Source organism: Sesamum indicum, linkage group LG3 (genome assembly GCF_026168435.1).
Source record: "Sesamum indicum cultivar Baizhima isolate 11 linkage group LG3, ASM2616843v1, whole genome shotgun sequence".
Taxonomy (NCBI): Eukaryota; Viridiplantae; Streptophyta; class Magnoliopsida; order Lamiales; family Pedaliaceae; genus Sesamum; species Sesamum indicum.
In genome coordinates, this window is record NC_142659.1 from 25,204,403 (window position 1) to 25,231,630 (window position 27,228).

The window sequence follows — 27,228 nt, forward strand, 5'->3', positions numbered from 1 at the left end:
TGGACAGTTGCAGCAGCATTTTTCCCAGTTTCAGCTGCTGCGGATGACCGAACGGAGGGCTGGCCGGAAGCGGTGTTTGCAGCACTTTTCATTGCCTTCTTGTTCTTTGCCATGGCTGCTTTTTGGGACAAGGAGGGTGTGCAGCAGTGGCTGAAATTGCTGCAGAAATATGCAGCACCAAAAGAGGAATGTGCTGCAGGAATTGCAGAAAACAGCAGCCAAACAGGGAAAGCACAGGCTGCGCAGAGAAGAAGACAGTTTTTGTTGCTGCCAAAAACGAAAACTCTCACCTACCACCGGGCAGCTCTGTTTGGACGGAAAAAATGGCTGAAAATCGCTCAACACCAGCAGCAAAACGAAGGCAAAAGGGACAGCAACAGCAACAGAAAATAGCAGCAGAAAATGGCTGCAAAAAGCAGCAGAAAAATCGCTCAAACAGCAGCAGAAACTCGCCAAAAACAGCAGCTGAAACTCGCCCAAATCAGCAGCTGAAACTCGCCCAAAACGATGGCAAAACACATAGAAACACCAGCAAAACGATGGCAAGCTGAAACCCGTGTAAATGGCTGCAAATAGCAGCAGAAAAACGACCAAAACAGCAGCAGAAATCGCCCAAAACAGCAGCAGAAACAGCAGAAAATGCAGAAACTGTTTTCACTTCGGTGGGGGCTTTTCAGCCGGCAAGACGACTTCAAAACCCAAAACCATTCGGTAGAAACGATGATAAGCCGAAGGGAAAACGTTTAATCGGTCCGAAATTTGCAGAATCTTGAAGAAGAGACATGGAAGAGCAAACTAAGATGAGGCACTCCAGCCGGCCCTCCCCGTGCACGACGGCAGTGGCGGTAGGCAACGTCGGCACTAAATGAGCATCTCTTGGGGGCATGTTGGGGGCCTCCAAGGGCCGGCTCTAGGCATCTCAAAGGAGTGTTTAGAGTCCCCGAAAGGCATGGGAACCGGACGGGCAGCGTAGGGCCAGGACGGCCTACGTTGGGCACAAATGCGGCCGATAGGTTCCGTGTGACGTGCAAGGTTGCTCCGCGGGCTGCGAGATATTTGGGGCAACACCTCTCGGGCGAATGGGTGATCGAGGCAAGCACTCCAAGACCTCGTGATCCAACTCATGGCACGCGCTATCGGGTTCTAGCCGTCCATGGGGGTCCGTTGGCCAAGATGAGCGGTCGTGGGGCGACGCCGCATTGTGGGCAAATTATGTAGCCACGTCGAAAGGCAAGAAGGCATGTCGGGCATGCCATGCGGGATCAAAGCAAGATGTCGGCATATCATGTGGGCCTCGGACTTAAGGTGCGGTCCTACTCGGGCGAGGCATAAAAGACGGCCACGACGAAGGCGTGCGCCAAGGATGCCCCGAGTGTGCATTGGACATGAGACGGGCGTTGCGGGCGCATGCGGAGCGCCGTAATGCCGAGGCAGAGCGAGGATGCTCCTTGCCATCGAGGGATGCGTCGGCGGGTTCCGAGATTGTGGGCGAGACGCATGGCGGCAGACTAGCTAGTCGGGGCCGGCCGCTAAGAGACGCTAAGGCGTGCGTGCCGAGAGCCTCGGCGAACATGGGCATTTTGGATAGGCGAGCGCAAAGGCACGCGGTGCCGCGCAGGGATGCGTTCAGATTTCGTGCTAGCGAGCTTCAGTGTCGAAGACACGCGACGAACAGTCGGTAAACTCTGAGATGTGCGAAGGCTGGTCGAAGGTTGGGTGAAACCTGAGAGGCTGCACGGGCGAAAAATATATTCCGCTGCGTGACAAGAGAGTCCGCCCGTGACACTGTGCCCGCGCAGGCGCGGGCGCCCGTCGGCAGTGCCCGAGCGGGCGCGGGCGCAGGCGCGGGCGCCCGAGCGCCCTGCCTGTGGCCGCGCAGGCGCGCGCGCGCGGGCACCCGTCGGCCCTGCCTGTGCCCGCGCAGGCGCGCGCGCGCGGGCGCCAGTCGGCCATGCCTGTGCCCGCGCAGGCGCGCGCGCTCGGGCGCCCGTCTGCTGTGCGCGCGCGGCTGCCGGCCGGCGGCGGCGGCGGCCGGCGGCGGTTTTTTCCCAAATTTTTTTCAAACTTTTGCGACGCATAATATAACTGAATATAATAACATAAATATTTCGCGATACAAATACGATGCGTAAAAAATTAAAAAATTATTCTAATGTGACTTCATATTTTTCCCTTTTTTCCCTTTTATTTATTATTTTTTTAATAATTAAAATAATTAAAAAATATTTTCATAACTCAAAAATAAATTATTTCGACAAAAATTAATTAGTCATGTGATTTTGCGGTGACGTGCAAATTTTCGGCAGCGTCCGCAATGGCGCGCGCGCGCACTTCGGCAGCGTCCGCAAAGGCGCGCGCGCGCACGCGGGGCTGTTTCCGCAAAGGCGCGCGCGCGCACGCGGGGCAGTTTCCGCACCGGCGCGCTCGCGTCGGCGGGGCTGTTTCCGCAAAGCCGCGCGCGCGCACGTGGGGCTGTTTCCGCACCGGCGCGCTCGCGCAGGCGGGGCTGTTTCCGCACACGCGCCGGCAGCGTCCGCACAGGCGCGCGCGCGCACGTCGGCAGTGGCTTCCTACACGGGCGCCCGTCTGCTGCCGACAGGCCTGCGCGCGCGCACGTCGGCAGTAGTCGGGCAGGCGGCGTCTGCCGCCGTCGGCAGTTTTTTCCCGATGCTTCTTCAATCTTCTGGGACGCATAATATAATAAAATAAATATTTCACGATTCAAATACGATGCGTAAAAAATTAAAATATTATTCTAATATGTCTTCATATTTTTCCCTTTTTTCCCATTTATTTATTATTTTTTTTAATAATTAAAATAATTAAATAAATATTTTAAATTAATAATTAATATTAATTATTTTAATTAAAATAATTAAATTAATCGTGTGATTTTGAGGCGACGTGAAAATTTTTATGCTGCGGCCGCCCAAGGCGCGCGCGCACGGCGGTAGTGCCCGAGCAGGCGCGGGCGCACGCCGGCAGTGCCCGCGCTGGCGCGCGCGCGGGCGCCGGTCGGCAGTGCCCGCGCGGGCGCGCGCGCGGGGGCGCCCGTCGGCAGTGCCCGAGCGGGCGCAGGCGCGGGCGCCCGACCGCCCTGCCTGTGCCCGCGCAGGCGCGGGCGCCCGACCGCCCTGCCTGTGCCCGCGCAGGCGCGCGCGCGCGGGCGCCCCACCGCCCTGCCTGTGCCCGCGCAGGCGCGCGCGCGCGGACGCCCGTCCGCCCTGCCTGTGCCCGCGCGCGTGCGGGCGCCCGTCCGCCCTGCCTGTGCCCGCGCAGGCGCGCGCGCGCGGGCGCCCGAGCGCCCTGCCTGTGCCCGCGCAGGCGCGCGCGCGCGGGCGCCCGTCCGCCCTGCCTGTGCCCGCGCACGCGCGCGCCCGCGGGCGCCCGTCGGCCCTGCCTGTGCCCGCGCAGGCGCGCGCGCGCGGGCGCCAGTCGGCCATGCCTGTGCCCGCGCAGGCGCGCGCGCGCGGGCGCCAGTCGGCCATGCCTGTGCCCGCGCAGGCGCGCGCGCGCGGGCGCCCGTCTGCCGTGCGCGCGCGGTGGCCGCCGGCCGGCGGCGGTTTTTTCCCAAATTTTTTTCAAACTTTTGCGACGCATAATATAACTGAATATAATAAAATAAATATTTCGCGATACAAATACGATGCGTAAAAAATTAAAAAATTATTCTAATGTGACTTCATATTTTTCCCTTTTATTTATTATTTTTTTAATAATTAAAATAATTAAAAAATATTTTCATAACTAAAAAATAAATTATTTCGACAAAAATTAATTAGTCATGTGATTTAGCGGTGACGTGCAAATTTTCGGCAGCGTCCGCAAAGGCGCGCGCGCGCACGTCGGCAGCGTCCGCAAAGGCGCGCGCGCGCACGCGGGGCTGTTTCCGCAAAGGCGCGCGCGCACGTGGGGCTGTTTCCGCACCGGCGCGCTCGCGCCGGCGGGCCTGTTTCCGCAAAGCCGCGCGCGCACGCGGGGCTGTTTCCGCACCGGCGCGCTCGCGCCGGCGGGGCTGTTTCCGCAAAGCCGCGCGCGCGCACGCGGGGCTGTTTCCGCACCGCCGCGATCGCGCAGGCGGGGCTGTTTCCGCACACGCGCCGGCAGCGTCCGCACAGGCGCGCGCGCGCACATTGGCAGTGGCTTCCTACACGGGCGCCCGTCTGCTGCCGACAGGCCTGCACGCGCACGTCGGCAATAGTCGGGCAGGCGGCGTCTGCCGCCGTCGGCAGTTTTTTCCCGATGCTTCTTCAATCTTCTGGGACGCATAATATAATAAAATAAATATTTCGCGATTCAAATACGATGCGTAAAAAATTAAAATATTATTCTAATATGTCTTCATATTTTTCCCTTTTTTCCCATTTATTTATTATTTTTTTAATAATTAAAATAATTAAATAAATATTTTAAATTAATAATTAATAATAATTATTTTAATTAAAATAATTAAATTAATCGTGTGATTTTGAGGCGACGTGAAAATTTTTATGCTGCGGCCGCCCAAGGCGCGCGCGCACGGCTGCAGTGCCCGAGCAGGCGCGGGCGCACGCCGGCAGTGCCCGCGCTGGCGCGCGCGCGGGCGCCCGTCGGCAGTGCCCGCGCGGGCGCGCGCGCGGGGGCGCCCGGCGGGCGCGCGCGGGCGCCCCGCCGCCCTGCCTGTGCCCGCGCGGGCGCCCGGCGGGCGCGCGCGGGCGCCCCGCCGCCCTGCCTGTGCCCGCGCGGGCGCCCGGCGCGCGCGCGCGGGAGCCCGAGCGCCCTGCCTGTGCCCGCGCAGGCGCGCGCGCGCGGGCGCCCGTCCGCCCTGCCTGTGTCTCACGAGGCGCCTATCACACAGCGCGTCGTGTGGCTAGTAGTCCGCTGACTACGTCCGCCAATACCTCCGCTCGGCACAAATGCAGCGCGCCGAATATATCAGAGTCGGGAGGAACAAATCACAAAACAGTAAATTGCGCACGCGGATTCAGAAAACCAAATTGCATTCAACTGAAAATGCGTATACAATGATCAACGATGCTAGAGCAAGGGGTTCGCCTTGAGGGGGACTCGAACACGTCACTAAACCAAGCTTCTTGAACTCATTCCCCCCTATAATAGGCTTAAAAAAATAAATCCTATTGTCTACACTAGACACTAGAAAAGCTGAAATTTGCAACTCAAGAGGTATAACGTCCCCTTGAGGAATCTAAACAACAGAAAGCAAATAACAAAGCAGTAACAAAGCAATAAAAGGCCTACACCTAGGACTCTAAGACTAGTTGGTTGTCCAGCGTCTGTCGATGAAGGCTGAGTGGTCGGCCATGTAGAACGGTTGAGTGGCCGAAGTGCGCGTCACGGGGCCTAGTGAATGGGCAGCCCGTGACATTCTCCCCCACCTGAGATAGCGACGTCCCCGGCGCTACGGAAGCATGGCACGCTTCGACAAGAGGTAGAAACGCCTTTAGGTTTGTCACTCGCTCCCAAGTGTTCTCCTCGCTGCTGCATCCCCTCCATTTCACCAAGTACTCTGTGTGGTCTTTCTTCGCTGTACTCGTCACTCGGTGATCTAGGATTACTTCAGCCACCTTCTCCTTCGTCTTCTTCAATTCGAGTTGTGGGCGGCTGGGTTGATTGCGGGTATCGTCTTCCTTGTCTGCTGAATACTTTTTTAATTGGCTGACATGGAAAACGTTGTGGATCTTCCACCACGGCGGCAACTCCACCTTGTACGCCACCGTCCCAATACGCCTAAGGACAGGCAAAGGACCAACATATTTCTGCATCAACCGAGGATCTCTCCACCTTGATGACTTTGACAATTTCGGATTCGGGACCTTCACCAGCACCAGGTCTCCCGCATTGAACCCAATGAAGCGGCGATTCTGATCTGCATACTTCTTCATCCGCTTCTGAGCTGTCTCCAGGCAACTTCTAACGATATCAACATTCTTCTACCACTCCTGGGAGAAACTTCGAGTAAGAGGGGATCTCACACTTTGGGGAATGTCAAGAGTGTGAGGAAGGAGCGGCTGCTGCCCAGTAATGATTTCAAAAGCGCTCTTGTTGGTGGTGGAAGAGCTCTTTTGAACATTGAAATATAGCTGAGCGACATCCAAGAGCTTCACCCAATCCTTCTGCGTACCTCGCACAAAGTGCCGAAGGTAGTCCTCCAATGTAGAATTAAAGCGTTCTGTCTGACCATCGGACTGTGGATGATAGCTCGAGCTCATGGAACGTGTGGACCCGAGGAGTTTGAACAACTCGGTCCGGAAGACGCCAGTGAAACGGGAGTCACGATCACTGACAATATCTTTTGGCAGTCCCCAATGCTTGACGATGTGCTTGAAAAAGAGATGAGCTGTCCCTTCTGCTGTAACGTGTTTGGGTGCTGCGATAAATGTAGCATATTTTGATAAACGATCTACCACGACGATGATAGAGCCTAAGTTCTCGACCTTAGGCAATCCAGAGATGTAATCCATGGAGACGCTCTCCCATGGACGCTTTGGGATGGGAGGTGGTTGCAGCAGACCGGCCTTCTTCTGATGGTCTGCCTTGTCCTGCTGACAAATCAAACAAGTGCGGACATGCGTCTCGACATCGTCCCGCATCTGTGGCCAATGATAGGCCCTCCGCACCGAAGCAAACGTGCGGTCCTGTCCTTGGTGTCCCGCCCAAAGTGTGTCGTGGTGTTCGGAAAGAAGTGATTTCCGTAGGTCCCCGCCTCTCGGAACGTATACGCGGTTTCCCTTGGTCATCAGCAATCCATCCTCGATCCAAAAGTGTCGAGCCTTGCCCTGCTCGACAAGCCGAATCAGGCGTCGCGCCGCGGGATCTCTCGGTAGTAACTCCCGCACCTGATCCTTCGTAGAGATAGCAGCCGCGCTAGAAGAGAGCGCTGCTACCGAATCCAAGTTCGCCAAGTCCGCCCTGCGGCTCAAGGCATCTGCCGATTGCTTCCTAAGCTCCACAAGCTTAGGTTGCGGTATTCTGTACGGTGCCCTAGCGGGCGGTCTCGTGCCAGGCACCAACTCGATCTCGTGATCCACTGCCCTCTTCGGTGGTAGCTTCCGAGGCAGCTCGTCTGGCATCACGTCTTCAGACTCCCCCAACAGTTCCTTACTACCGCCCGGGGTGGGCCCTGACACCTCTTCCATCTCTTCAAAACAAAGGGTACCCAAGTAGGAGATCTCATCCTGCTTGTGCCCCTTCTCAAACTGCATGGCCGACAAGTTCTTCCCTCCAGTACGTCCGGCCAAGGTAGGAATGACACACGGCTTCGCCCCCAACATCATCAGCGAATCGGCATGAGGTAAGACAGCAGTGCGTGTATCCCGTAAAAATTCAAGCCCAAGCATAAGCTTGAAGTCGTCCATTGCCACAACAGAAAGATTGGTCTTGCCCTCATAAGCACCAACCTTAATCAGCACAGACTTGGCTACACCGGCAATGGGTTGTGCAGCCGAGTTGATCGCCTTCACACGCCCAACTCCCTTCTCCAGCACGAGCCCGAGTCTCGCCACTTCGGCGCTCGCAAGGTAGTTGTGAGAGGCTCCAGTGTCGATCATGGCTCGAATCGGCTTGCCATGAATCTTCACATCAACGAACATTAACCCTTTCTTCCTAGGAATCCAGGGCTGAACATCTTCTTCTTTCTTCTCCGGCTGCTCCACAGTAAGAGCCGGGATGGTCTTTTTCGCAAGGGGTGGCGCGACTCTCTTCGCCGCCACCGTAGAGAATGTGTTGCACCATTGGTTCACGGCCCCCAAGTTGTCCTCATCCTCCTCCGTGTCATTCTCACCACCTGCCTCTGCTTGTGGCTCCACACTCTTTGAGGACGACGCCTTGTCGGTAAAGGTCGTTGCCAATGCATTCAACACCTGTCTCTTCGGGCAATCCCGATACATATGCGGACCATCGCAGATCAAACACCCTCTCCTCCTCTCGGGTGCTCCCTGCCTGTTCTCCTGGGGCCTGTTCCTGTCCGAACCGCCCTGTGAACCATTCTGAGCATGGGGCCTCTGGTCTCCCCCACCTCTGTTGAAGTTATTCCTGAACCATCTCGTCCCATTCGACTTCTCCCGCTCAGGACTAGGCGTCGCCTGCCTATCCTTTTGAGTCTCTAGGTTGAAATCGGCCAGGCGTTCGGCCGCAATGATAGCCGAACTCAAATCAGTCACTCGTTGCCTCTGCAACTCGTTTCTCGCCCACTGTTTCAAGCCTTCCATGAAAGTGAACAGCTTGTCTGCCTCCGACATGTCTCGGATGTTCAGCATCAGCGCTGAGAAAGCTTTGACATATTCCCGCACGGAACCTGTATGTTCAAGCTTTCGCAATGCCCTCCTGGCATTGTACTCCACATTCTCGGGGAAGAACTGCTCTCTGATCGCCTCCCGTAGAAGAGCCCACGTGTCGAGCTGTATTTGATGTGCCTGGATCTCTGCAAACTTGGTCCGCCACCACAGCTTTGCGTCACCAGTCAGGTACATGGTCGCAGTCGCAACCTTCCTTGCCTCGTCCCGCACGTCTGCCGCAAGGAAGTACTGCTCCATGTCGAAGAGGAAGTTCTCGACCTCCTTCGCATCACGCTCACCGCTATAGGCCTTCGGTTCTGGTATTCGAAGCCTAGCACCGGGGTCGTGAGCAACCATAGGCGTGCTACCCACTGCACGCTGGAGCAGTCCGATCTGAATGGACATCTGCTCCATATCACGCCGCATATCGGCAATGCTGTCGTTTCCGAATACGCCAGCCATCTCCTGAATCACCTGCCGACATTCGTCCAACTCCGAATTCAGCACCGTGATTTCAGATTCTAGAGAAGAGACCTTCGTCTCCAATTCCACCAACCGGGAGTGTCCGTCCTCCGGGTTCTCAGCTCTCTCGCTGGACGAAGCTGCGGCATGTCGCGGGCTTTCCGGATCTTGCCCCGATGCCTTCGCAGCAGTAGCGGTCCGCCTCGGCCCCATCGTGGCACGAGGCTCTGATACCACCTCTCACGAGGCGCCTATCACACAGCGCGTCGTGTGGCTAGTAGTCCGCTGACTACGTCCGCCAATACCTCCGCTCGGCACAAATGCAGCGCGCCGAATATATCAGAGTCGGGAGAAACAAATCACAAAACAGTAAATTGCGCACGCGGATTCAGAAAACCAAATTGCATTCAACTGAAAATGCGTATACAATGATCAACGATGCTAGAGCAAGGGGTTCGCCTTGAGGGGGACTCCAACACGTCACTAAACCAAGCTTCTTGAACTCATTCCCCCCTATAATAGGCTTAAAGAAATAAATCCTATTGTCTACACTAGACACTAGAAAAGCTGAAATTTATAACTCAAGAGGTATAACGTCCCCTTGAGGAATCTAAACAACAGAAAGCAAATAACAAAGTAGTAACAAAGCAATAAAAGGCCTACACCGAGGACTCTAAGACTAGTTGGTTGTCCAGCGTCTGTCGATGAAGGCTGAGTGGTCGGCCATGTAGAACGGTTGAGTGGCCGAAGTGCGCGTCACGGGGCCTAGTGAATGGGCAGCCCGTGACACTGTGCCCGCGCACGCGCCCGTCGGCCCTGCCCGTGCCCGCGCAGGCGCGCGCGCGCGGGCGCCCGTCGGCCCTGCCCGTGCCCGCGCAGGCGCGCGCGCGCGGGCGCCAGTCGGCCCTGCCCGTGCCCGCGCAGGCGCGCGCGCGCGGGCGCCAGTCGGCCATGCCTGTGCCCGCGCAGGCGCGCGCGCGCGGGCGCCCGTCTAACGTGCGCGCGCGGCGGCCGGCGGGGTCTGCCTGCGGCGGCGGCCGGCGGGGCCTGCCGGCCGGCGGCGGTTTTTTCCCAAATTTTTTTCAAACTTTTGCGACGCATAATATAACTGAATATAATAAAATAAATATTTCGCGATAACAATACGATGCGTAAAAAATTAAAAAATTATTCTAATGTGACTTCATATTTTTCCCTTTTTTCCCTTTCATTTATTATTTTTTTAATAATTAAAATAATTAAAAAATATTTTCATAACTCAAAAATAAATTATTTCGACAAAAATTTATTAGTCATGTGATTTTGCGGTGACGTGCAAATTTTCGGCAGCGTCCGCAAAGGCGCGCGCGCGCTCGCGGGGTTGTTTCCGCAAAGGCGCGCGCGCGCACGCAGGGCTGTTTCCGCAAAGCCGCGCGCGCGCACGCGGGGCTGTTTCCGCACCGGCGCGCTCGCGCCGGCGGGCCTGTTTCCGCAAAGCCGCGCGCGCGCACGCGGGGCTGTTTCCGCACCGGCGCGCTCGCGCCGGCGGGCCTGTTTCCGCAAAGCCGCGCGCGCGCACGCGGGGCTGTTTCCGCACCGGCGCGCTCGCGCCGGCGGGGTTGTTTCCGCAAAGCCGCGCGCGCGCACGCGGGGCTGTTTCCGAACCGGCGCGCTCGCGCAGGCGGGGCTGTTTCCGCACACGCGCCGGCAGCGTCCGCACAGGCGCGCGCGCGCACGTCGGCAGTAGTCGAGCAGGCGGCGTCTGCCGCCGTCGGCAGTTTTTTCCCGATGCTTCTTCAATCTTCTGGGACGCATAATATAACATAATATAATAAAATAAATATTTCGCGATTCAAATACGATGCGTAAAAAATTAAAATATTATTCTAATATGTCTTCATATTTTTCCCTTTTTTCCCATTTATTTATTATTTTTTTTAATAATTAAAATAATTAAATAAATATTTTAAATTAATAATTAATAATAATTATTTTAATTAAAATAATTAAATTAATCGTGTGATTTTGAGGCGACGTGAAAATTTTTATGCTGCGGCCGCCCAAGGCGCGCGCGCACACGGCGGCAGTGCCCGAGCAGGCGCGGGCGCACGCCGGCAGTGCCCGCGCTGGCGCGCGCGCGGGCGACTGTCGGCAGTGCCCGCGCGGGCGCGCGCGCGGGGGCGCCCGTCGGCAGTGCCCGAGTGGGCGCAGGCGCGGGCGCCCGACCGCCCTGCCTGTGCCCGCGCAGGCGCGGGCGCCCGACCGCCCTGCCTGTGCCCGCGCAGGCGCGGGCGCCCGACCGCCCTGCCTGTGCCCGCGCAGGCGCGCGCGCGCGGGCGCCCCGCCGCCCTGCCTGTGCCCGCGCAGGTGCGCGCGCGCGGGCGCCCGACCGCCCAGCCTGTGCCCGCGCAGGCGCGCGCGCGCGGGCGCCCGACCGCCCTGCCTGTGCCCGCGCACGCGCGCGCGGGCACGAGCGCCCTGCCTGTGCCCGCGCAGGCGCGTGCGCGCGGGCGCCCGTCCGCCCTGCCTGTGCCCGCGCACGCGCGCGCGCGCGGGCGCCCGTCGGCCCTGCCTGTGCCCGCGCAGGCGCGCGCGCGCGGGCGCCAGTCGGCCCTGCCTGTGCCCGCGCAAGCGCGCGCGCGCGGGCGCCAGTCGGCCATGCCTGTGCCCGCGCAGGCGCGCGCGCGCGGGCGCCAGTCGGCCATGCCTGTGCCCGCGCAGGCGCGCGCGCGCGGGCGCCAGTCGGCCCTGCCTGTGCCCGCGCAGGCGCGCGCGCGCGGGCGCCAGTCGGCCATGCCTGTGCCCGCGCAGGCGCGCGCGCGCGGGCGCCAGTCGGCCATGCCTGTGCCCGCGAGGCGCGCGCGCGCGGGCGCCAGTCGGCCCTGCCGGTGCCCGCGCAGGCGCGCGCGCGCGGGCGCCAGTCGGCCATGCCTGTGCCCGCGCAGGCGCGCGCGCGGGCGCCAGTCGGCCATGCCTGTGCCCGCGCAGGCGCGCGCGCGCGGGCGCCAGTCGGCCATGCCTGTGGCCGTGCAGGCGCGCGCGCGCGGGCGCCCGTCTGCCGTGCGCGCGCGGCCGCCGGCCGGCGGCGGCGGCCGGCGGCGTTTGCCGGCCGGCGGCGGCGGCGGCCAGCGGGGTCTGCCTGCGGCGGCGGCGGCCGGCGGCCTGCGGGGCCTGCCGGCCGGCGGCGTCATCCGGCCGGCGGCGGTTTTTTCCCAAATTTTTTTCAAACTTTTTCGACGCATAATATAACTGAATATAATAAAATAAATATTTCGCGATACAAATACGATGCGTAAAAAATTAAAAAATTATTCTAATGTGACTTCATATTTTTCCCTTTTTTCCCTTTTATTTATTATTTTTTTAATAATTAAAATAATTAAAAAATATTTTCATAACTCAAAAATAAATTATTTCGACAAAAATTTATTAGTCATGTGATTTTGCGGTAGCGTCCGCAAAGGCGCGCGCGCCCGCGGGGTTGTTTCCGCAAAGGCGCGCGCGCGCACGCGGGGCTGTTTCCGCACCGGCGCGCTCGCGCCGGCGGGCCTGTTTCCGCAAAGCCGCGCGCGCGCACGCGGGGCTGTTTCCGCATCGGCGCGCTCGCGCCGGCGGGGCTGTTTCCGCAAAGCCGCGCGCGCGCACGCGGGGCTGTTTCCACACCGGCGCGCTCGCGCAGGCGGGGCTGTTTCCGCACACGCGCCGGCAGCGTCCGCACAGGCGCGCGCGCGCACGTCGGCAGTGGCTTCCTACACGGGCGCCCGTCTGCTGCCGACAGGCCTGCGCGCGCGCACGTCGGCAGTAGTCGGGCAGGCGGCGTCTGCCGCCGTCGTCAGTTTTTTCCCGATGCTTCTTCAATCTTCTGGGACGCATAATATAACATAATATAATAAAATAAATATTTCGCGATTCAAATACGATGCGTAAAAAATTAAAATATTATTCTAATATGTCTTCATATTTTTCCCTTTTTTCCCATTTATTTATTATTATTTTTAATAATTAAAATAATTAAATAAATATTTTAAATTAATAATTAATAATAATTATTTTAATTAAAATAATTAAATTAATCGTGTGATTTTGAGGCGACGTGAAAATTTTTATGCTGCGGCCGCCCAAGGCGCGCGCGCGCACGGCGGCAGTGCCCGAGCAGGCGCGGGCGCACGCCGGCAGTGCCCGCGCTGGCGCGCGCGCGGGGGCGCCCGTCGGCAGTGCCCGCGCGGGCGCGCGCGCGGGGGCGCCCGTCGGCAGTGCCCGCGCGGGCGCAGGCGCGGGCGCCCGACCGCCCTGCCTGTGCCCGAGCAGGCGCGCGCGCGCGGGCGCCCGACCGCCCTGCCTGTGCCCGCGCAGGCGCGCGCGCGGGGGCGCCCGTCCGCCCTGCCTGTGCCCGCGCAGGCGCGCGCGCGCGGGCGCCCGAGCGCCCTGCCTGTGCCCGCGAGGGCGCGCGCGCCCGTCCGCCTTGCCTGTGCCCGCGCACGCGCGCGCGCCTGGGCGCCAGTCGGCCCTGCCTGTGCCCGCGCAGGCGCGCGCGCGCGGGCGTAGGTCTGCCATGCCTGTGCCCGAGCAGGCGCGCGCGCGCGGGCGCCAGTCGGCCATGCCTGTGCCCGCGCAGGCGCGCGCGCGCGGGCGCCAGTCGGCCATGCCTGTGCCCGCGCAGACGCGCGCGCGCGGGCGCCAGTCGGTCCTGCCTGTGCCCGCGCAGGCGCGCGCGCGCGGGCGCCAGTCGGCCATGCCTGTGCCCGCGCAGGCGCGCGCGCGCGGGCGCCCGTCTGCCGTGCGGGCGCGGCCGCCGGCCGGCGGCGGCGGCCGGCGGCGTCTACCGGCCGGCGGCGGCGGCCGGCGGCGTCTACCGGCCGGCGGCGGCGGCCGGCGGCGTCTTCCGGCCGAAGGGCGGCCGCCGGCTGGCGGCGGTTTTTTCCCAAATTTTATTCAAACTTTTGCGACGCATAATATAACTGAATATAATAAAATAAATATTTCGCGATACAAATACGATACGTAAAAAATTAAAAAATTATTCTAATGTGACTTCATATTTTTCCCTTTTTTCGCTTTTATTTATTATTTTTTTAATAATTAAAATAATTAAAAAATATTTTCATAACTCAAAAATAAATTATTTCGACAAAAATTAATTAGTCATGTGATTTTGCGGTGACGTGCAAATTTTCGGCAGCGTCCGCAAAGGCGCGCGCGCGCACGTCGGCAGCGTCCGCAAAGGCGCGCGCGCGCACGCGGGGCTGTTTCCGCACCGGCGCGCTCGCGCAGGCGGGGCTGTTTCCGCACACGCGCCGGCAGCGTCCGCACAGGCGCGCGCGCGCACGTCGGCAGTGGCTTCCTACACGGGCGCCCATCTGCTGCCGACAGGCCTGCGCGCGCGCACGTCGGCAGTAGTCGGGCAGGCGGCGTCTGCCGCCGTCGGCAGTTTTTTCCCGATGCTTCTTCAATCTTCTGGGACGCATAATATAACATAATATAATAAAATAAATATTTCGCGATTCAAATACGATGCGTAAAAAATTAAAATATTATTCTAATATGTCTTTATATTTTTCCCTTTTTTCCCATTTATTTATTATTTTTTTTAATAATTAAAATAATTAAATAAATATTTTAAATTAATAATTAATAATAATTATTTTAATTAAAATAATTAAATTAATCGTGTGATTTTGAGGCGACGTGAAAATTTTTATGCTGCGGCCGCCCAAGGCGCGCGCGCGCACAGCGGCAGTGCCCGAGCAGGCGCGGGCGCACGCCGGCAGTGCCCGCGCTGGCGCGCGCGCGGGCGCCCGTCGGCAGTGCCCGCGCGGGCGTGCGCGCGGGGGCGCCCGTCGGCAGTGCCCGCGCGGGCGCAGGCGCGGGCGCCCGACCGCCCTGCCTGTGCCCGCGCAGGCGCGGGCGCCCGACCGCCCTGCCTGTGTGTCACTGGCCGCTCCTTGGGCAAGACGGCCGGCAGTGATTTGCGGAGTACGTGCGGGCGGCTAGGGGAGGCCGGCCGGCACGCAGGTGCGCAAACGGCCTACGAGCAGAGACTCTTACCGATTGGGGATTGCAAAACTGTTCGTATGGGAACTTCCTTGATGTGTGGGGATGCTATCCGCCAAGTATGAAGTCATTCCGAGGACGTTTGGGCAAGGAGATATAAGGGCGACGATCAGGCGCCACCCTGCCCGCGAGCAGGAGAGAAATGCATGAAGCAGAGTGCTTTATCTTTCGAGATTTGCAAAACTGTTTCTATGGCGAGATCCTTGGAGTGTTGGGAACACCTCCAAGATGTTTCAGAGGTAGACGGTTCCGTTTGGGTAGGAAACGACGATGATCTTCAGAGTCTGCCAGTGCAGTGGCGAGACTGTAATTTCAGAATATTGCGTGGGCAATTCCTCAGCGATGGATGATCGGATGGGGCTGAAATTCAAGAGTTATGATGTAGAAGTCGTAGGCTACACTACGGTTCAAGCGGCACGTGATTTGGACGTCGGTTGAGGGAGATACGAAAAAGGTGCGCTCCTCAACCCCTTTCAATGTCTACTGCTGGAAAGAGGAAAAACTTTCTTAAGCCTATTATAAGGGGGGTATGATGCGGTGAGCTCCAGCCGGCCCTCCCCGTGCACGACGGCAGTGGCGGTAGGCAACGTCGGCACTAAATGAGCATCTCTTGGGGGCATGTTGGGGGCCTCCAAGGGCCGGCTCTAGGCATCTCAAAGGAGTGTTTAGAGTCCCCGAAAGGCATGGGAACCGGACGGGCAGCGTAGGGCCAGGACGGCCTACGTTGGGCACAAATGCGGCCGAGAGGTTCCGTGTGACGTGCAAGGTTGCTCCGCGGGCTGCGAGATATTTGGGGCAACACCTCTCGTGCGAATGGGTGATCGAGGCAAGCACTCCAAGACCTCGTGATCCAACTCATGGCACGCGCTATCGGGTTCTAGCCGTCCATGGGGGTCCGTTGGCCAAGATGAGCGGTCGTGGGGCGACGCCGCATTGTGGGCAAGTTATGTAGCCACGCCGAAAGGCAAGAAGGCATGTCGGGCATGCCATGCGGGATTAAGGCAGGATGTCGGCATATCACGTGGGCCTCGGACTTAAGGTGCGGTCCTACTCGGGCGAGGCATAAAAGACGGCCACGACGTGCGCCAAGGATGCCCCGAGTGTGCGTTGGACATGAGACGGGCGTTGCGGGCGCATGCGGAGCGCCGTAATGCCGAGGCGGAGCGAGGATGCTCCTTGCCATCGAGGGATGCGTCGGCGGGTTCCGAGATTGTGGGCGAGACGCATGGCGGCAGACTAGCTAGTCGGGGCCGGCCGCTAAGAGACGCTAAGGCGTGCGTGCCGAGAGCCTCGGCGAACATGGGCATTTTGGATAGGCGAGCGCAAAGGCACGCGGTGCCGCGCAGGGATGCGTTCAGATGTCGTGCTAGCGAGCTTCAGTGTCGAAGACACGCGACGAACAGTCGGTAAACTCTGAGATGTGCGAAGGCTGGTCGAAGGTTGGGTGAAACCTGAGACGCCGCACGGGCGAAAAATATATTCCGCTGCGTGACAAGAGAGAGTCCGCCCGTGACAGTTGGTATCAGAGCCCGGTACCCGGGCTCTGTGCTCTTCAAAAAGAGAATTGTGCCCAGTTGAAGATCTGGATTGGCACACGCCTCTACATCAGGTAGAGCTCAGTTGAGTTGAGATCGTCAGTTGAGACAAGATCAGACCGGATTACGACACAGATGTGTGGCTTTGTTGTCTTGGGCTTTAAAATGCTTTAGCGAGCCGATTGTGAGACGGTATGATTTTGGGGGACGTCTGCCACAGAGATTATGTTCAGTAGAGTCCTTTCGCGCGAGTTTGAGCTGCTTCAAGAGAGCAAGCGGCTACGGTCCAACTTTGATGATATTGGTTGGCAGTTGGGTTAGCGTCGCAGATATGTTGAGCGAGCTGTCAATCGTGGTCCGAAATTTTTTTTGGGATGAAACGAATATCAGATTTCAGAATTCATCTTGGCTTCCCTGAGCGAGAGGGGGACATGCCGATGCGTCGGGTGGACTGCGAGAGCCACGATTGCGAGATAAGCAACCATGTGTGCGGAGCTGCCGCAAGTCAGGAGGTGATCTAGGCGTTGAGGCCGTTGTGGTGTGCGAGATGCCACCTTTTGTGGAGAGTGGTGGATGAGGGACCACCTTCTCATGAGGATTCGAGGAACCTTCCAGCGGGGAAGGATGAGCAGAATGTTGAGGTGCTTAGGCACAGTTGCACTTGAGGTGCTTGAAACAAGCCACCCTTGGGGTTGCAAGGAGTGGATGTTGAGACCCCTTCGTTTTGTGGGCAGTTGTCGATATGAGCCGTGTTTGGCCGAGCAGAAATGTGGGATGGAATGCTCTTGTGGTAGATGATGGTGCGTCTAGAGGAAAGACGGCACGCTTCAAGAACCAGAGGGGGCATATAAGCATCCGTTATCCGAAAAACGGCAACTTGTCCGGAGCTTGAGTGGGAGCAGCCCACTAAGCCGTGCGTTGGATGCTCGTCAGGAGCATAATTGAGCGGAATTGTGAATGTTCTTCGAGGGGATTCGGACACCATATTATGGGCTCTTTGGTTGATGGATTTCCGAGGGGGACTACCGAGTTGAGATTTGAGGGGAGCATCGGGCTCCATTGGCACCATGAGCGGCATGGTGCGGCCGGGCTAGGATTTGGAATTGAATTTGAGTTTGGCGGCCGGGCGAGGATTCAAGAAATCTTAGCCTTGTGTTGCGTTGTGAATGAAATCCCAGTCCCGCGATCTTTGGGGGCAGTGACCCTATTTTTGTGCTGAGTCAAGAGAGGACTCTTTGCAGAAATGTTCGGTCCACGAGCGGCGTGGTTCCGACAGTTTGGGCAACCGGCCCATGTGCGTTTAAGTTGGTTCAAGTGTGAACAACCGCAACGGCGGGTATGAGTGTTTGCCGAGGACGGCAACACCTCGAGTAGGGGAGAGAGTGCGAAGCGTGCACACAGACTCCACACTTCAGTCGTTCCAAATCAATTCGAGTGTATCTGAGGCACTGTTTTGAGGGACATCAGAGTTTCAAAGGCGCACTTGACAGGACTTGAAGCACAGTTTGCTACCCACCCATTTGAAAAGTCGTGAAGAGAGTACAGAATGCGTGTACAGACTTCCGACCTGTGGTATTTGCGTTGTAAATTGGGTGTATTCAGACACTACCTGTGGGGGCAAACAGTCAGTGAGCAACAGTTCGGAGAGAGTGTAGCATCGTACACAGACTCCATTATCGATTGAGCGACATTGGGGAAGAGAGTGTAGAGGAGTACACAGACTTCCAACTTGAGCAGACAATGAGAAATGCAGTGCATTGAGGCACGATTGTGGAGAGCTACCCGCCACTTTGGGAAGAGAGTGCAGAGAGAGGCACAGACTTCCGCTTTGAATTTTCGTGATGAATCGAGTGCGTTTGAGGCACTATGTTTTGTGGGGGAGCTTAGCACAGATTTGGGAAGAGGGTGTCGACGAGTACACGGACTTCCACTTGCGTTGAGATGATCACATCAGGTGCGGCAGAGGCACCGTTTGTGGGGAGATTACGTGGGGTGCTGAAGAGGCACTTCACGACCGAAGTGCTCGAAAGAGTAGGAGGACGGTCTGGTGTCGCGCGATACTGAGAGAGAGTATTGGGCACCGCATACACCTCAATCCTTCGTGTATGTGTTGACGAGGACGTCAACGGATCGAGTGGGGGAGAATGTCACTGGCCGCTCCTTGGGCAAGACGGCCGGCAGTGATTTGCGGAGTACGTGCGGGCGGCTAGGGGAGGCCGGCCGGCACGCAGGTGCGCAAACGGCCTACGAGCAGAGACTCTTACCGATTGGGGATTGCAAAACTGTTCGTATGGGAACTTCCTTGATGTGTGGGGATGCTATCCGCCAAGTATGAAGTCATTCCGAGGACGTTTGGGCAAGGAGATATAAGGGCGACGATCAGGCGCCACCCTGCCCGCGAGCAGGAGAGAAATGCATGAAGCAGAGTGCTTTATCTTTCGAGATTTGCAAAACTGTTTCTATGGCGAGATCCTTGGAGTGTTGGGAACACCTCCAAGATGTTTCAGAGGTAGACGGTTCCGTTTGGGTAGGAAACGACGATGATCTTCAGAGTCTGCCAGTGCAGTGGCGAGACTGTAATTTCAGAATATTGCGTGGGCAATTCCTCAGCGATGGATGATCGGATGGGGCTGAAATTCAAGAGTTATGATGTAGAAGTCGTAGGCTACGCTACGGTTCAAGCGGCACGTGATTTGGACGTCGGTTGAGGGAGATACGAAAAAGGTGCGCTCCTCAACCCCTTTCAATGTCTACTGCTGGAAAGAGGAAAAACTTTCTTAAGCCTATTATAAGGGGGGTATGATGCGGTGAGCTCCAGCCGGCCCTCCCCGTGCACGACGGCAGTGGCGGTAGGCAACGTCGGCACTAAATGAGCATCTCTTGGGGGCATGTTGGGGGCCTCCAAGGGCCGGCTCTAGGCATCTCAAAGGAGTGTTTAGAGTCCCCGAAAGGCATGGGAACCGGACGGGCAGCGTAGGGCCAGGACGGCCTACGTTGGGCACAAATGCGGCCGAGAGGTTCCGTGTGACGTGCAAGGTTGCTCCGCGGGCTGCGAGATATTTGGGGCAACACCTCTCGTGCGAATGGGTGATCGAGGCAAGCACTCCAAGACCTCGTGATCCAACTCATGGCACGCGCTATCGGGTTCTAGCCGTCCATGGGGGTCCGTTGGCCAAGATGAGCGGTCGTGGGGCGACGCCGCATTGTGGGCAAGTTATGTAGCCACGCCGAAAGGCAAGAAGGCATGTCGGGCATGCCATGCGGGATTAAGGCAGGATGTCGGCATATCACGTGGGCCTCGGACTTAAGGTGCGGTCCTACTCGGGCGAGGCATAAAAGACGGCCACGACGTGCGCCAAGGATGCCCCGAGTGTGCGTTGGACATGAGACGGGCGTTGCGGGCGCATGCGGAGCGCCGTAATGCCGAGGCGGAGCGAGGATGCTCCTTGCCATCGAGGGATGCGTCGGCGGGTTCCGAGATTGTGGGCGAGACGCATGGCGGCAGACTAGCTAGTCGGGGCCGGCCGCTAAGAGACGCTAAGGCGTGCGTGCCGAGAGCCTCGGCGAACATGGGCATTTTGGATAGGCGAGCGCAAAGGCACGCGGTGCCGCGCAGGGATGCGTTCAGATGTCGTGCTAGCGAGCTTCAGTGTCGAAGACACGCGACGAACAGTCGGTAAACTCTGAGATGTGCGAAGGCTGGTCGAAGGTTGGGTGAAACCTGAGACGCCGCACGGGCGAAAAATATATTCCGCTGCGTGACAAGAGAGAGTCCGCCCGTGACACTGTGCCCGCGCAGGCGCGGGCGCCCGTCCGCCCTGCCTGTGCCCGCGCAGGCGCGCGCGCGCGGGCGCCCGTCCGCCCTGCCCGTGTGTCACGGGCTGCCCATTCACTAGGCCCCGTGACGCGCACTTCGGCCACTGAACCGTTCTACATGGCCGACCACTCAGCCTTCATCGACAGACGCTGGACAACCAACTAGTCTTAGAGTCCTAGGTGTAGGCCTTTTATTGCTTTGTTACTGCTTTGTTATTTGCTTTCTGTTGTTTAGATTCCTCAAGGGGACGTTACGCCTCTTGAGTTGCAAATTTCAGCTTTTCTAGTGTCTAGTGTAGACAATAGGATTTATTTTTTTAAGCCTATTATAGGGGGGAATGAGTTCAAGAAGCTTGGTTTAGTGACGTGTTAGAGTCCCCCTCAAGGCGATCCCCTTGCTCTAGCATCGTTGATCATTGTATACGCATTTTCAGTTCAATGCAATTTGGTTTTCTGAATCCACGTGCGCAATTTACTATTTTGTGATTTGTTCCTCCCGACTCTGATATATTCGGCGCGCTGCATTTGTGCCGAGCGGAGGTATTGGCGGACGTAGTCAGCGGACTACTAGCCACACGACGCGCTGTGTGATAGGCGCCTCACTCCCGGTATAGAGGTGGTCTCACGAGGCGCCTATCACACAGCGCGTCGTGTGGCTAGTAGTCCGCTGACTACGTCTGCCAATACCTCCGCTCGGCACAAATGCAGCGCGCCGAATATATCAGAGTCGGGAGGAACAAATCACAAAATAGTAAATTGCGCACGTGGATTCAGAAAACCAAATTGCATTGAACTGAAAATGCGTATACAATGATCAACGATGCTAGAGCAAGGGGATCGCCTTGAGGGGGACTCTAACACGTCACTAAACTAAGCTTCTTGAACTCATTCCCCCCTATAATAGGCTTAAAAAAATAAATCCTATTGTCTACACTAGACACTAGAAAAGCTGAAATTTGCAACTCAAGAGGCGTAACGTCCCCTTGAGGAATCTAAACAACAGAAAGCAAATAACAAAGCAGTAACAAAGCAATAAAAGGCCTACACCTAGGACTCTAAGACTAGTTGGTTGTCCAGCGTCTGTCGATGAAGGCTGAGTGGTCGGCCATGTAGAACGGTTCAGTGGCCGAAGTGCGCGTCACGGGGCCTAGTGAATGGGCAGCCCGTGACATTCTCCCCCACCTGAGATAGCGACGTCCCCGGCGCTACGGAAGCATGGTACGCTTCGACAAGAGGTAGAAACGCCTTTAGGTTTGTCACTCGCTCCCAAGTGTTCTCCTCGCTGCTGCATCCCCTCCATTTCACCAAGTACTCGGTGTGGTCTTTCTTCGCGGTACTCGTCACTCGGTGATCTAGGATTACTTCAGCCACCTCCTCCTTCGTCTTCTTCAATTCGAGTTGTGGGCAGCTGGGTTGATTGCGGGTATCGTCTTCCTTGTCTGCTGAATACTTCTTCAATTGGCTGACATGGAAAACGTTGTGGATCTTCCACCACGGCGGCAACTCCACCTTGTACGCCACCGTCCCAATACGCCTAAGGACAGGCAAAGGACCAACATATTTCTGCATCAACCGAGGATCTCTCCACCTTGATGACTTTGACAATTTCGGTTTCGGGACCTTCACCAGCACCAGGTCTCCCGCATTGAACTCAATGAAGCGGCGATACTGATCTGCATACGTCTTCATCCGCTTCTGAGCTGTCTCCAGGCAACTTCTAACTATATCAACATTCTTCTTCCACTCCTGGGAGAAACTTCGAGTAAGAGGGGATCTCACACTTTGTGGGATGTCAAGAGTGTGAGGAAGGAGCGGCTGCTGCCCAGTAACGATTTCAAAAGCGCTCTTGTTGGTGGTGGAAGAGCTCTTTTGAACATTGAAATATAGCTGAGCGACATCCAAGAGCTTCACCCAATCCTTCTGCGTACCTCGCACAAAGTGCCGAAGGTAGTCCTCCAACGTAGAATTAAAGCGTTCTGTCTGACCATCGGACTGTGGATGATAGCTCGAGCTCATGGAAGGTGTGGACCCGAGAAGTTTGAACAACTCGGTCCGGAAGACGCCAGTAAATCGGGAGTCACGATCACTGACAATATCTTTTGGCAGTCCCCAATGCTTGACGATGTGCTTGAAAAAGAGATGAGCTGTCCCTTCTGCTGTAACGTGTTTGGGTGCTGCGATAAATGTAGCATACTTTGATAAACGATCTACCACGACGATGATAGAGCCTAAGTTCTCGACCTTAGGCAATCCAGAGATGTAGTCCATGGAGACGCTCTCCCATGGACGCTTTGGGATGGGAAGTGGTTGCAGCAGACCGGCCTTCTTCTGATGGTCTGCCTTGTCCTGCTGACAAATCAAACAAGTGCGGACATGCGTCTCGACATCGTCCCGCATCTGTGGCCAGTGATAGGCCCTCCGCACCGAAGCAAACGTGCGCTCCTGTCCTTGGTGTCCCGCCCAAAGTGTGTCGTGGCATTCGGAAAGAAGTGATTTCCGTAGGTCCCCGCCTCTCGGAACGTATACGCGGTTTCCCTTGGTCATCAGCAATCCATCCTCGATCCAAAAGTGTCGAGCCTTGCCCTGCTCGACAAGCCGAATCAGGCGTCGCGCCGCGGGATCTCTCGGTAGTAACTCCCGCACCTGATCCTTCGTAGAGATAGCAGCCGCGCTAGAAGAGAGCGCTGCTATCGACTCCAAGTTCGCCAAGTCCGCCCTGCAGCTCAAGGCATCTGCTGACTGCTTCCTAAGCTCCACAAGCTTAGGTTGCGGTATTCTGTACGGTGCCCTAGCGGGCGGTCTCGTGCCAGGCACCAACTCGATCTCGTGATCCACTGCCCTCTTCGGTGGTAGCTTCCGAGGCAGCTCGTCTGGCATCACGTCTTTAGACTCCCCCAACAGTTCCTTACTACCGCCCGGGGTGGGCCCTGACACCTCTTCCATCTCTTCAAAACAAAGGGTACCCAAGTAGGAGATCTCATCCTGCTTGTGCCCCTTCTCAAACTGCATGGCCGACAAGTTCTTCTCTCTAGTACGTCCGGCCAAGGTAGGAATGACACACGGCTTCGCCCCCAACATTATCAGCGAATCGGCATGAGGTAAGAGAGCAGTGCGTGTATCCCGTAGAAATTCAAGCCCGAGGATAAGCTTGAAATCGTCCATTACCACAACCGAAAGATTGGTCTTTCCTTCATAAGCACCAACCTTAATCTGCACAGACTTGGCTACACCGGCAATAGGTTGTGCAGCCGAGTTGATCGCCTTCACACGCCCAACTCCCTTCTCCAGCACGAGCCCGAGTCTCGCCACTTCGGCGCTCGCAAGGTAGTTGTGAGAGGCTCCAGTGTCGATCATGGCTCGAATCGGCTTGCCATGAATCTTCACATCAACGAACATCAACCCTTTCTTCCTAGGAATCCGGGGCTGAACATCTTCTTCTTTCTTCTCCGGCTGCTCCACAGTAAGAGCCGGGACAGTCTTTGTCGCAAGGGGTGGCACAACTCTCTTCGCCGCCACCATAGAGACTGTGTTGCACCATTGGGATACGGCCCCCAAGTTGTCCTCATCCTCCTCCGTGTCATTCTCACCACCTGCCTCTGCTTGTGGCTCCACACTCTTTGAGGATGACGCATTGTCGGCAAAGGTCGTTGCCAATGCATTCAACACCCGTCTCTTCGGGCAATCCCGATACCCATGCGGACCATCGCAGAAGAAACACCCTCTCCTCCTCTCGGGTGCTCCCTGTTTGTTCTCCTGGGGCCTGTTCCTGTCTGAACTGCCCTGTGAGCCATTCTGAGCGTGGGGCTTCTGGTCTCCCCCACCTCTGTTGAAGATATTCCGGAACGATTTCATCCCATTCGACTTATTCTGTGCAGGACCAGGCGTCGCCTGCCTATCCTTCCGAGTCTCTTGGTTGAAATCTGCCAGGCGTTCGGCCGCGATGATAGCCGAACTCAAATCAGTCACTCGTTGCCTCTGCAACTCATTTCTCGCCCACTGTTTCAAGCCTTCCATGAAAGTGAACAGCTTGTCCGCCTCCGACATGTCTCGGATGTTCAGCATCAGCGCTGAGAAAGCTTTGACATATTCCCGCACGGAACCTGTATGTTCAAGCTTTCACAATGCCCTCCTGGCATTGTACTCCACATTCTCGGGGAAGAACTGCTCTCTAATCGCCTCCCGTAGAAGAGCCCACGTGTCGAGCTGTATTTGATGAGCCTGGATTTCCGCAAACTTGGTCCGCCACCACAGCTTTGCGTCACCAGTTAGGTACATGGTCGCAGTCGCAACCTTCCTTGCCTCGTCCCGCACGTCTGCCGCAAGGAAGTACTGTTCCATGTCGAAGAGGAAGTTCTCGACCTCCTTCGCATCACGCTCACCGCTATAGGCCTTCGGTTCTGGTATTCGAAGCCTAGCACCGGGGTCGTGAGCAATCATAGGCGTGCTACCCACTGCACGCTAGAGCAATCCAATCTGAATGGACATCTGCTCCATGTCACGCCGCATATCGGCAATGCTGTCGTTTCCGAATACGCCAGCCATCTCCTGAATCACGTGCCGACACTCGTCCAACTCCGAATTCAGCACCGTGATCTCAGATTCTAGAGAAGAGACCTTCGTCTCCAATTCCACCAACCGGGAGTGTCCGTCCTCCGGGTTCTCAGCTCTCTCGCTGGTTGAAGCTGCGGCATGTCGCGGGCTTTCCGGATCTTGCCCCGATGCCCTCGCAGCAGTAGCGGTCCGCCTCGGCCCCATCGTGGCACGAGGCTCTGATACCACCTCTCACGAGGCGCCTATCACACAGCGCGTCGTGTGGCTAGTAGTCCGCTGACTACGTCCGCCAATACCTCCGCTCGGCACAAATGCAGCGCGCCGAATATATCAGAGTCGGGAGGAACAAATCACAAAATAGTAAATTGCGCACGTGGATTCAGAAAACCAAATTGCATTGAACTGAAAATGCGTATACAATGATCAACGATGCTAGAGCAAGGGGATCGCCTTGAGGGGGACTCTAACACGTCACTAAACCAAGCTTCTTGAACTCATTCCCCCCTATAATAGGCTTAAAAAAATAAATCCTATTGTCTACACTAGACACTAGAAAAGCTGAAATTTGCAACTCAAGAGGCGTAACGTCCCCTTGAGGAATCTAAACAACAGAAAGCAAATAACAAAGCAGTAACAAAGCAATAAAAGGCCTACACCTAGGACTCTAAGACTAGTTGGTTGTCCAGCGTCTGTCGATGAAGGCTGAGTGGTCGGCCATGTAGAACGGTTCAGTGGCCGAAGTGCGCGTCACGGGGCCTAGTGAATAGGCAGCCCGTGACACCGTGTCTCACGAGGCGCCTTCCGCAATGCGGGGAAAGGGGCACTGTGTGGCTAGCAGTCCGCAGACTACTTCCGCCAATAGCAACACACCACCGAAAACCCGACGGGCACTAGCACAGCACACCGACAGGAATAGCAACAGCAATAGCAACAGCAAGCAACAGCAGCAAGCAACAGTAAGCAAGGTGCAGTACGAAAGCAGTAAATTGAGCACGCGGTTCAGAAAGTAGATTTCATTGCATTGAACGATTGCATATACATTGTACAACGATGCTAGCGCAAGGGGATCGCCTTGAGGGGGACACTAGCACGTAGACTACACCAAGCTTCGAGAACTTATTCCCCCTATAATAGGCTTAAAAAAGTTTTTCCTATTGACAGCAGTAAACATTGAAAAAGCTGAACATCGCACCTCAGGAGGCCTAACGTCCCCCTGAGCAACCAAAAGTATTTACAACGTACATCAAGTACAAGACAAAAGACCAACGCCTAAAAACTCTAAGACTGCGGAAGCCTAGCGTCTGGGCGAAGGTTGTTGGTCGGCCGAGTAGAGCGGTTGGGTGGCCGAAATGTGCCGAATGTGCGTCAAGGGTGCCGAGTGCGCGGGCGGCCCTTGACATTCTCCCCCACCTGAGATGGCGACGTCCTCGGCGCATGAGAAGCATGATACGCTTCGACAAGAGGTAGAAACGCCTTGAGGTTCGTCACCCGCTCCCAAGTGTTCTCCTCGCTGCTGCATCCCCTCCATTTCACCAAGTACTCCGTGTGGTTGCGCTTTGCAGTACTCGTAACTCGGTGATTTAGGATAGCTTCAGCCACCTTCTCCTTAGTCTTCGTCAGTTCAAGTTGCGGGCGGCTGGGCTGATTGCGGGCATCGTCCTCCTTGTCTGCTGAATATTTCTTTAGCTGACTCACATGGAAGACGTTATGGATTTTCCACCAGGAAGGCAACTCTACCTTGTAGGCCACCGTTCCAATCCGCTTTACGATAGATAAAGGGCCAACATATTTTTGCATCAACCGAGGATCTCTCCCCCTTGATGACTTCGATAATCTTGGGTCTGGGACCTTCACCATCACAAGGTCTCCCGCATTGAACTCGATGAAGCGGCGGTTTTGATCAGCATACTTTTTCATCCGCTTCTGAGCTTTCTCCAGGCAACTTCTGGCGATGTCAACGTTCTGCTTCCATTCCTGGGAGAAGCTTCGGGTGAGAGGGGATCTCACACTTTGTGGGGAGTCGAGAGTGTGAGGGAGGAGCGGTTGCTGCCCAGTGACAATTTCAAAAGCGCTCTTGTTGGTCGAAGAGCTCTTTTGAGCATTGAAGCACAACTGAGCGACATCCAAGAGCTTCACCCAATCCTTCTGCGTACCTCGCACAAAGTGCCGAAGGTATTCCTCCAACATCGAATTAAAGCGTTCCGTCTGGCCGTCAGATTGTGGGTGATAGCTCGAGCTCATAGAAAGTTTGGACCCGAGGATTTTGAATAGCTCGGTCCAAAAGACGCCGGTGAAACGGGAGTCCCGGTCACTGACGATGTCCTTTGGCAGTCCCCAGTATTTGACAATATGCTTGAAGAAGAGATGAGCCGTCCCTTCTGCCGTAACGTGTTTTGGGGCTGCAATGAAAGTAGCATACTTGGATAATTGGTCCACCACGACGATAATAGAGCCTAAGTCTCCCACCTTAGGCAATCCAGAAATATAGTCCATGGATACGCTTTCCCATGGTCTCTTTGGGATGGGCAATGGTTGTAGCAGACCCGCCTTCTTCTGATGGT

General features: G+C 56.4%; 3 protein-coding genes across 3 annotated transcripts; all 3 read right to left on the bottom strand.

The window, feature by feature from the left end:
* Positions 1-431: 431 nt before the first annotated feature.
* On the bottom strand, positions 432-5,882 carry LOC148788822 (uncharacterized). The gene is made up of 2 exons (XM_088878146.1): positions 5,499-5,882; positions 432-566 (listed from the first exon to the last, which is right to left on the bottom strand). The coding sequence occupies exons 1-2, from the start codon at positions 5,880-5,882 to the stop codon at positions 432-434; spliced, it is 519 nt and encodes a 172-aa protein (XP_088734272.1).
* A 48-nt stretch (positions 5,883-5,930) lies between these two features.
* Positions 5,931-8,948, bottom strand: LOC148788823 (uncharacterized). Its single transcript, XM_088878147.1, has one exon. It carries the CDS (start codon positions 8,946-8,948, stop codon positions 5,931-5,933), a length of 3,018 nt encoding a protein of 1,005 aa, XP_088734273.1.
* Positions 8,949-21,235: 12,287 nt separating this feature from the next.
* Positions 21,236-24,160, bottom strand: LOC148788824 (uncharacterized). Its single transcript, XM_088878148.1, has one exon. It carries the CDS (start codon positions 24,158-24,160, stop codon positions 21,236-21,238), a length of 2,925 nt encoding a protein of 974 aa, XP_088734274.1.
* Between the last annotated feature and the right edge of the window lie 3,068 nt (positions 24,161-27,228).